Consider the following 10000-nt stretch of genomic DNA (forward strand, 5'->3'; position numbering starts at 1 on the left):
TCTGATGCCGTTCCTCAGACTTCAATATCTCATCAGGAACATTCAATTTATTCTCGAGTGTGAGTGTTACCTGTGCCTGCAGCGTCTCAGGAACCTCATGATCTTCCTCGCTGCCTGGTCCTGTTTCTTCGTCAAGAACGACCCCCTGATGGGCACAAAATCACCGTCAGCCGCTCACGATCAATCATCAGCATCTACTGGCAGTAATCAATATCTGCTTGCTGTGATGGAGATGTGTTATTTTAGTGAAAAGTAATTTAAAATCAGCATTTATCGAGTTTCAGGTCAGAGAGGTCGACCGAACTCCAGATCGCGTCTTTTACTGTAAACGGCTCAGATGTTAGCATGCTAACGTTAGCTTCGTCAGTTGGTTCAGTTAGCTAACAACAGCTACACCTGCAGTTAGTGGCTGTAAATAACAACTAGTCTCTACGTCAGAACTGGTTTGTGAGTTTTAATTTAGTGAGGATAAAACACTTACGTTAGCATGAGGCTAAGTTTGAACCTACACTAACAGCTGCTGCAACCGGCTCCAGAAGACAGGAGCTAGCCTCTAGTTAGCTGCTTCAAGTTAGCTTTTAAGTTTATATAACGGTGAAACAAAACATGTTACTTCAGTTTGTCGCACAACAACGCTGTGAGGAATAGAACCAGACTAAGGCTACATCCACACTACTACGTTTTCATTTTAAAACGCATAAGTTAGCTAGCGTCCACGCCGCTCTCGGCACTAATGACGTTGTTCCTGGGGGATGGCGAGAAAACTTTCGAATGTCCAGATGTGGAAGGAGCATCAAAACATCGAGTACAAAGCCCGAAGTGAAGGACTGTGTCGTCAGCTTTGAAGCGAGTTAGTACGGACGGAGATTATTTCTGAAATGGGGCTGAAACGCTCGTCTGGACGAAGATCGTTTTGAAACACCATTTTTAAATGAAAACGTAGTAGTTTGGATGTAGCCTAAGATTCTGCAGCCATGCTAGCAGCACTGTGAGTCTGTACTTACACGCAGCAGTGCTTTGAGCTAAATGCTAACATAAGCATGCTAACATGCTTCCAATGACAAAGCTGACATGCTGATGTTTAGCAGGTATAATCTTCACCATGTTAGTTTAGCATGTTAGCATGCTAACATTAGCTAATTAGCGGTAAACACAGAGTGCAGCTGAGGCTGATGGGAACCTCAGCAGCTCTGCAGGTATTCGGTCAGAAACCAAAGTGTTGGACACGTTAACATGTCGACCTGATGGTGGCGCTAGATGGAAAGTCAAGAGGATCAGCAGAGTCGGTAGGATTTATCCTCTGGAGACCGTGCCGATCTTTTCCACTACAGGAACTTATCGACCCGCAAGCTGGAGCTTCACACAACCTGAACCTGTAACGTTACGTTACGAAACGTTACGGATATACGCCACTGAAAAGGCGAAAACGACAGCGAGGCGAAGCTGAAGGCAACAAACTGTGAGTTGCAGTGTTGTAAAAAAATAGCTCAGTACTGGAAATGTTACGTGATTTTGAAAATACCAACGCTGCATCAAAGTTTCCTCACAGTGATGCGACAGTGAACACGTCCTGACTGAATTCAGTGGAACCACAAGCAGAACCAGAGACGAAGGACACACCTGCAGTTACCGTTCTGGTCCTGTAATGGGACAGGTCCATTACTGTGCCCAAATGAAAGGTAGGCCTTCCTGAATATTCACTGTGCCAACCCACGATATGATTTCTGGCTACGGGATCAGTGTATTGACAGGTGTATTACTATTGTATGCAGATGATGTGCTACTGTACTGATGAGTTACTCACTTGATCTTGGGGTTGTGGCTGGCGGCGCCTCTCGGAGCCTGTTTGAGCCTCTCGTACTCCTTGTAGCTGCGGTAGTACTGCTGGATGAGGACCGCCGCCCGCCGGCTCTGCTGGAAACGCTTCTGCTCGTAGTACGACCTGAACTTGGACTGGATCAAGATGGCCGCCTGGGTCATCTTCTTATAGAGAGCATACTGAGGGGACAGAGTCGCACTGTTAGTGCCCATGTACAGCCGGAGGACAAACGCAACACGAAACAACGTCAAGAGAAGAAGAACGCAGCAAGCTCGGGGGACCAATCAATCATCTGCTTACTGATATCAGCTCATATCAGCCCTCTGAATCAATCATATCTGTGACTCACCTGCGTACTGCTTATTTTCATTTTTGTTCAGCCAATTTAGACACCCAGTGTACACAACCTGGCCAAAAGTATGTGGACGCCCCAGTCCTGTCTTGGGCCCCTTAGGTCCAATGGAAAACCTCTAAGGAAAACTTAAAGAGGAACTCCACGCTAAATCCTTTTTCCCCACTGTAGTGTTAGCATTAGCAAGCCCGATAAGCGCTGCTGTACATACCCGAAGAACTTCTACAAAAACCAGACCCGGCATTTAATTGAGACCTGTGTTTGTTTGTCAAAACGTGGAGCCACACCCGGCCACTAAAAGGGACTCGACGTTTAATTGGGGCTTGGCTTTTAATTTAAGTTTTACGATGGTAATAAAAAGAAGAAGAAAACCTCTCACTGTGTCGGTGTGGCCGGGAATTTAAACCCAGAATAAACTGATGTTAGCAGCCTTAAATCTGATGTTAGCAGCCTTAAATCTGATGTTAGCAGCCTTAAATCTGATGTTAGCAGCCTTAAATCTGTTACACTAGCTGGAGGACACGCCGCGCCCTCACACGCCACGCGTGGAAAACATATTACCACACACTACGACCTCAACAATAAACATAAAGTTTAGTGTAGACAGAAAACGAAAATGTACAAGCTTCGTAGAAGTGAAATTCATAGCAGAGCTGTGCTTTTGGATTGCATTGAGTGTACGAGGGCAATGTTCTGCTGTCCACATACTTTTGGCCATGTAGTGTATGAGATCAGACTGTGCCTAACAAAAACATATACGAGTCCTTTAGAGAATGTAATATTAATTAACAGGGATGAATTATTAACTGCTCTATGAAAGTAAGTGAGCGGCAGGATTCACATCACAGGAAACACATCACTACATCTACTGGTCAGCCATATTACCTTCAGAGCTATCCATGTTAGCTAGCCAGAGAGAGAGAGAGACACGGTAAAGAGACACAGCAGGTTAGTTCGGTGTTAGTGAAGCTGGAGGACAAACAGTACGATCCAACACACACACACACACACACACACACACACCTGTTTGTACTTCCTGTAGCATCTCTGTATGACGGCTGCAGCCATGTCCTGCTGCTCCTTTAACCTCCGACCCTACAGAGAGACAGACCAACATCAGCTAAAGCATCGACTTTCTACGTACAAACATAAATATTAACCAGCGCTCTTTGGCCTCCGGGGGGCAGCGTGACATCCACGATAAATTCTGGGACTAAACTTCGGAACTTAAGTCACGGAAATAACGTGAAACTTAGCGGCGTCAGCAGTCAGTACCGCTCCAGTGACCGGTAGCAACATTTATGTTACGTATTTTAATAAATTACGAACCGATACGCCGGCAGGACAGTAGAACGAGCCTCCACACACACAGAGCGCAGTCCGTAAACAGCAGGGAGGCGGTGGAGAGCACTACGCTCGTTACTGTAACCGCAAAAAAAAGCTTATACTAGCCAATACGTCATCACTACACCTGTTCAACAAGCATAAACATGTGAACGCGTCCGCAGTCTCATGTGTTTCACACACGCGCAGCGAGCTAGCTCGGCTAATAGCGATTTGCTACAAGCTCAAACGAAGCCGTCTGGTCGGGCTGTTTCTTAGCTCGTCACGAAGCTTAAAATTTGGCAAATTCTCGTAAACTTCCCGAGACAAAACAGCCGCTCCCCCCTCCGCCAGGTAACGTACCTGCAGAGTCGCAGCAGCAGCAGAGGGAGGAGGACTGACTGATGCTGACGGATGTCTTCTTTCTTTCTAAACTTCACTCAGTGTTTTGATGTCAGAGGGTGTGGCTTAAAGGCGTGCGTACCTTGTATCTCCTGAAGGCGTTCTGGATGATCCTGGCGGCCTCGTACAGCTCCCTCTGCTCTCCGTCTGTCAGCGTCAGCAAGGCAAAGTCTCTCTCCATCTTTCCATTGGCCGAGGCGTTCAGGAACTCCGCCCACGCCGCAGAGGAGGGGGGGCGGAGCCTCTGGAGGGCCAGGGCACTGAGGGGCGAGGGGGGGCACACCCGCCTGCAAGTGCGCACACACACATACATCCATCCATACCTGTGTTCTTACCCATAATGCACAAGTGAAAGTGGTTACACTTGATGTAACGATCTCAGTGCAGCGCATCCTTTAGGCGGGGCTTACCTGGGCGGGGAGTGTGTGTGGGCGTCAACCGTGTCCAGGTAGTTGGCCAGCCAGGTGTCCTGTATGGCCGGGTTGTCCCGCCTCTCTCTGAGTGGTGACTCTGCCCCCCTGGGGAAGTCCTCCTGTTTGATTCGCTCCGGGGTCGCCTCAATGATTTGCTCTGCCAGTGTTGCCATGTCAACCTGTTGTGCGGGGAGGGTAACCATAGCAACAGGAAGTCAAGACGTCTGTGGTTACTGAAAGTGTGTGTGTGTGTGTGTGTGTGTGTGGTCTAGAAAACCCAAAAAGACTCTGGGTCTAACCTCGGGGACTCACCTCCTCCTCCAGGTACTCCTCCTCGCCTTCGTTCTCGGCGTTCTCGCTGTAGCTCAGCAGCTGCTCCTCCAGCGTCGCTGCCGTGTGCGCCCGCCGCCCGCCCGCCGCGTGTGCGTGCGGGTAAGTATGCGCGTGGCCGGGGGAGGCGGGGCAGGCGCTCTCGTAGTCCATGAGGTAAAGAGGAGAGTCTCTGGAAGCGCCGGGGTTTAAACCTGATTGGACCGGACTGATTAGTGATAACGACGGGACACAGACCAGGAAGTCATTTCATTTGACAAACAGGAATGTTACCTGCGCTCAGCCCGGTGTTCGGCTCCTCCCCCCACATAGACACAGGAGGAAGGGAGGGGAGGGGAAGAGGGGAGGGGGAGGGAGGGGAGACGGGCAGCGAGGAAGAGGAGGAGGAAGGAGACGAGGGGGAGGAGGGGGAGGTGTCCATGGGGGCGGGGCCACTGGAGTAAGCGGAGCTTGGGGAAGGGGAGGAGGGGTCGCTGGGGGAGGGGAGGCTGCTGGAGGAGCTCAGACCTGAGGGGGAGAAGGGAGGCAGTCAGTCACATGACTTCACATGACAGGAGCTATGATCAGCAGCAGGTGTGCGTTACCTGTGTCGGGGCTGGTGGACAGGGGCGACGGGGGCAGCTGTGGCTGCGGCGTGGCCGGCGCGTGTGTGTCTGCTGGAGACGTGTGCGTGTCCCTGGGCGTCATGTGCGTGTGCGTGTGCAGCTCCTCCAGCGCCGTGGCGAGGCGGGTGTGTCCTCGAGAGCGGGCCACGGCGAGCGGCAGGCGTCCCAGCGAATCGGGGATCCCCAGAGCCGAACTGTTCCAGCCGTACAGGAGCTCTGCCGCCCTCTGGTGGCCCAAAGCGCACGCCCACATCTGGAACACACATACAAACACGCTCAACACGGGACGTTCGCTGGAAACACCTGAAAACATCAGAACTGTGGGGGGCAGCTACTAAACCGCAACCACAGAGAATCCTGCTCTCCGATTGGCCCGCTCAGGGACTCCTGAAACCTACGTAAGGACCAATCAAGGAGCTCTGGCGCCTGAGCTTTGGCGACCAGCAGTTTACCCTGAGCGTCCGATTTAAAATGGTGGTTCCACCGTTGACCTGAACTATGATTGAAGTGACACCTGGCCAATCAGAGCCCAGGGAATTGAAGTGTGTTTTACCAGCGGGGTGCAGGAGAAGTGGTCAATGTTGAGAGGGTCGACTTCCTGTTCCAAGTCCAAACTGTCGCTGTTAACACTCCTACAACAAAGACACAACGTCTGCAGTCAGAGTGTGTGTCAGGTGAGTGTGTAGCAGGTGAGTGTGTAGCAGGTGAGTGTGTAGCAGGTGGGTGTGTGGCAGGTGAGTGTGTGTGTACCTCCAGTGGATCAGAGTGTGTATCAGGTGAGTGTGTAGCAGGTGAGTGTGTAGCAGGTGAGTGTGTGGCAGGTGAGTGTGTGGCAGGTGAGTGTGTGGCAGGTGAGTGTGTAGCAGGTGAGTGTGTGTCAGGTGAGTGTGTAGCAGGTGAGTGTGTAGCAGGTGAGTGTGTGTGTACCTCCAGTGGATCAGAGTGTGTATCAGGTGAGTGTATCCCTGTGCAGCAGCCAGGTGGAGCAGTGTCATCCCACGGTGACGAACGGAGTGATGAAGCCTCTCTCCTCCTCCTCCTCCTCCCCATCGTCCTCCCTTCATCATGCGCTCACACACTCCCACAATCCTCCTCTCAAACCACTGAGAGGACTGATGGGCAGACAGGCAGACAGGTAGAGAGACAGGCAGACAGGTAGAGAGAGACAGGCAGAGAGAGAGACAGGCAGAGAGACAGAGAGACAGGCAGAGAGAGAGACAGGCAGACAGACAGACAGGTAGAGAGAGAGAGAGAGACAGGCAGACAGGTAGAGAGAGACAGGCAGAGAGAGAGAGAGACAGGCAGAGAGAGAGACAGGCAGAGAGAGAGACAGGCAGACAGGTAGAGAGAGACAGGCAGACAGGTAGAGAGAGACAGGCAGAGAGAGAGACAGGCAGAGAGAGAGAGACAGCACTTTAACACACCATCAGTAATAACAGTGATGTCACATTTCATTGCAGCCACAATATCAAAGTGGTGATTAATGTTCTGACAGAGTTAGCTGCAGAGGAGCTAACGTGTTTAACCTGGGCTAACTGGCTACCCACCTGGGCTAACTGGCTACCCACCTGGGCTAACTGGGCTAACTGGCTACCCACCTGGGCTAACTGGGCTAACTGGCTACCCACCTGGGCTAACTGGCTACCCACCTGGGCTAACTGGGCTAACTGGCTACCCACCTGGGCTAACTGGCTACCCAGCTGGGCTAACTGGCTACCCACCTGGGCTAACTGGGCTAACTGGCTACCCACCTGGGCTAACTGGCTACCCACCTGGGCTAACTGGGCTAACTGGCTACCCACCTGGGCTAACTGGCTACCCAGCTGGGCTAACTGGCTACCCACCTGGGCTAACTGGGCTAACTGGCTACCCACCTGGGCTAACTGGCTACCCAGCTGGGCTAACTGGCTACCCACCTGGGCTAACTGGGCTAACTGGCTACCCACCTGGGCTAACTGGCTACCCACCTGGGCTAACTGGCTACCCACCTGGGCTAACTTGGCTAAACCTCGGCAGGCTACACAAACAGGACGTACCTGGCTAACCCCGGCCTAATCCACTTAAACACAAGGCAACAGAACCAGTCATGTGACATTTTAGACCAATCAGACGCTCACAGAGGAGCTCACTGCGGCTGCAACTGATGCTGATTAATTACTGATTAACATTAATTATTGATTATCACAGAAAATCAGATTTAAGAAATGTTTTTGTAATTTCTGCTTTATGAACGGATCATGTCAGCGTTCTGTTTCAGGTGAAGTGTCTGCCCCCCAGCTGGTAGGAAACATTACAGTCATAACTCCCCCGCCCCCCCCTCCAGTTTTTCCCCTGTGACGCACTCGGGCGAGCGAGGCTATAAATGACTGCCGGCGGAGAGAGAGAGAGCAGCCTCCCTGTGATCCGACCTCAGAGTTTAAACCTGGAAACACTTCCTGTTGTACGCTGGCGCCAGACGCTAAGCGCCAGACGCTAAGCGCCAGACGCTAAGCCCCGTAACGCTCAGCTGCTAACGGCCCTGCGACCAGCGTCCGCTCACAGCGAGAGGCTTCGTTAAGCCGGTCTGGCTGTATTTCCTCCTAACAGCAGCTCTGACTCACTGCTCTGTGCTGCAGTACACTAATACTACTAATACTAATACTACTAACACTAATACTAATACTACTAATACTAATACTACTAATACTAATACTACTAACACTAATACTAATACTACTAATACTAATACTACTAATACTAATACTTTCTACTGCACACTTATCTCCCAGCTGTAGTTACTGGTTACACAGGTGTGTCCAGTTACCTTGGAGACCTGCAGTCAGGTGTTTTAAGTGATGTCACCAAACTACATGTACGAATATTAATGATGACAAGGTGAGTTAGCCCTGTCTCTCTGCCTGTCTGTCTGCGTCACACTGAGTCTATTTACCTGGAGGACTCGACCTGCGTTATCCCCGTGACATCAGAGCGGCGTGGCGTGTGCAGCTCTGCTGAGCAGAGGTCAGACTGCCGAGATGTTTCAAAGGGGTTTTCCACTCAGGTTCATTTCTTCTTCTTCAGCTGCTGATCAGCTGAGCGGCCGCCTTCCTGTAATCCGCCGGCCGCTCTCTTCGGTCCCGTTCGGTTACAGAGAAATACTTTGTTCCCGATAAAGACGACGACGCCTTTTGAATCTGCGCTCAGAAACGTTTTCAGATATTTCTATCATTAAAAACGTTTGTCCTCTTAAAACCAGAAGCGTTCTGTATCATTTGTATTAACCTGAAATTCTGATTAATAATAATTAGTATCGATCCAACCGCGCGGTCGCTGGCGGTCGTAGCGCGTGGCGCTGCTGAACGGTAACGTGTTACACCGACCGCTGTACATCAGTGAGGGTGGACTACATCTCACCTGCTCCTGGTCCTCAGGTAGGGGCGGGGGCGGGGGCGGGGCCAGCTGGCTGCCACGTTGCTGGTGATGATGATGGTGATGATGATGTTGCTGCTGCGGGTTGTTGTCGCGGGCGGCCATCTCTGCCATCCTGCGCTCCATCTGCTCCAGCCGCTCCAGGATGGACATCCTGAACTGATTATCTGCAGACAGAAAACACGCAGAGTGAGACCTCCTCTTCCTCCCGACGGACAGGCCTTCACTGTCGTCTTCCTCGCCTCTAAACATCATTATCGGCCTGTAAAACACCAGGAAACTGCGCCAACACCTGCGAACGCAGCTGGAGGTGAAACCCTCACCTTCTCCACTTTGAGAAGCCGGAACTGGAAATGTTTGCCAAAACGTATCAATAAAGTTTCCAAGCTAAACCACATGACCCTGTTCCAGTGTGCCTGTGACGGACAGCTGTTGCTGGCAGAGCAGCGCAGGTAAACAGCACGTCCGTCAAACTCCGCACACTCGCCGTCTCAGGTCTGACGACATCACTGTGACATCACCGGTGACGTAATGAAACTGCAGCAGCTTTAAACTGAGGACGAGCCGCCAACCGATCGGTGATCCGAACCTCCAGACGAACAAGAAACCTGCAACCAATCAGCTGCATGCCGAACCCTCAAACACTGATCTGATTGGCTAAAATAAACTCAGCAAGGTCAGCGTGTGTCGACAGCTCTAACCAGGAGGCCTCTCTTAAATAACTGTTTTAAGAGAGCCTCTTTAACACACACACACACACACACACCACACACACAAACACTCACACACACACACACACAGTCTCAAATGGAAACTATCTCGACTGACTTCAATCATCCGGCCGCCTGGCAGAGTCAGTGTGTGTGAAGGAAATAAAAGCAGACTCCCTAATATAGCCTGATACACTGTGACCTGTACACACACACACACACACACACACACACACACACACACACACACACACACGCACGCACACACACACACACACACGCAGTTATTTTGGAGATCAGCCTCTCGATGAATCTATTGGTGGTTCGGACAGCCAACGTTCAGGCGTAGAGATGATTTGTTAGATATCCAGCTTCCTCACATCACATCTGTCATCTGTCCGTTCAACCTCGCCGAGGCCGTCACAATCCAACAGCTGACTGCGTTCACAGAGGGCGTCCTGCGGAGGGCGTCCTGCAGAGGGCGTCCTGCGGAGGGCGTCCTGCAGAGGGCGTCCTGCGGAGGGCGTCCTGCGGCGGGCGTCCTGCGGCGGGCGTCCTGCAGAGGGCGTCCTGCGGCGGGCGTCCTGCAGCGGGCGTCCTGCGGCGGGCGTCCTGCAGCGGGCGTCACAATCCAACAG

The 10000-nt window shown here is 51.7% G+C and overlaps 2 protein-coding genes across 14 annotated transcripts in view; both read right to left on the reverse strand.

The window, feature by feature from the left end:
* The window catches only part of LOC122870097, a 387819-nt gene that overhangs the window by 295228 nt on the left and 82591 nt on the right, over positions 1–10000 (reverse strand). The window lies entirely within an intron of this gene.
* Positions 1–10000, reverse strand: part of camta2 (calmodulin binding transcription activator 2) — a 25696-nt gene that overhangs the window by 2397 nt on the left and 13299 nt on the right. Inside the window, 13 exon segments of the mRNA XM_044183802.1 lie at positions 71–145; positions 1805–1998; positions 3057–3077; positions 3195–3266; positions 3979–4183; positions 4307–4488; positions 4622–4833; positions 4913–5146; positions 5224–5497; positions 5798–5876; positions 6172–6356; positions 8048–8056; positions 8638–8819. Coding sequence (XP_044039737.1) covers positions 71–145; positions 1805–1998; positions 3057–3077; positions 3195–3266; positions 3979–4183; positions 4307–4488; positions 4622–4833; positions 4913–5146; positions 5224–5497; positions 5798–5876; positions 6172–6356; positions 8048–8056; positions 8638–8819 — 1924 coding nt within the window.

The sequence above is a fragment of the Siniperca chuatsi genome, linkage group LG22 (genome assembly GCF_020085105.1).
Source record: "Siniperca chuatsi isolate FFG_IHB_CAS linkage group LG22, ASM2008510v1, whole genome shotgun sequence".
NCBI lineage: Eukaryota > Metazoa > Chordata > Actinopteri > Centrarchiformes > Sinipercidae > Siniperca > Siniperca chuatsi.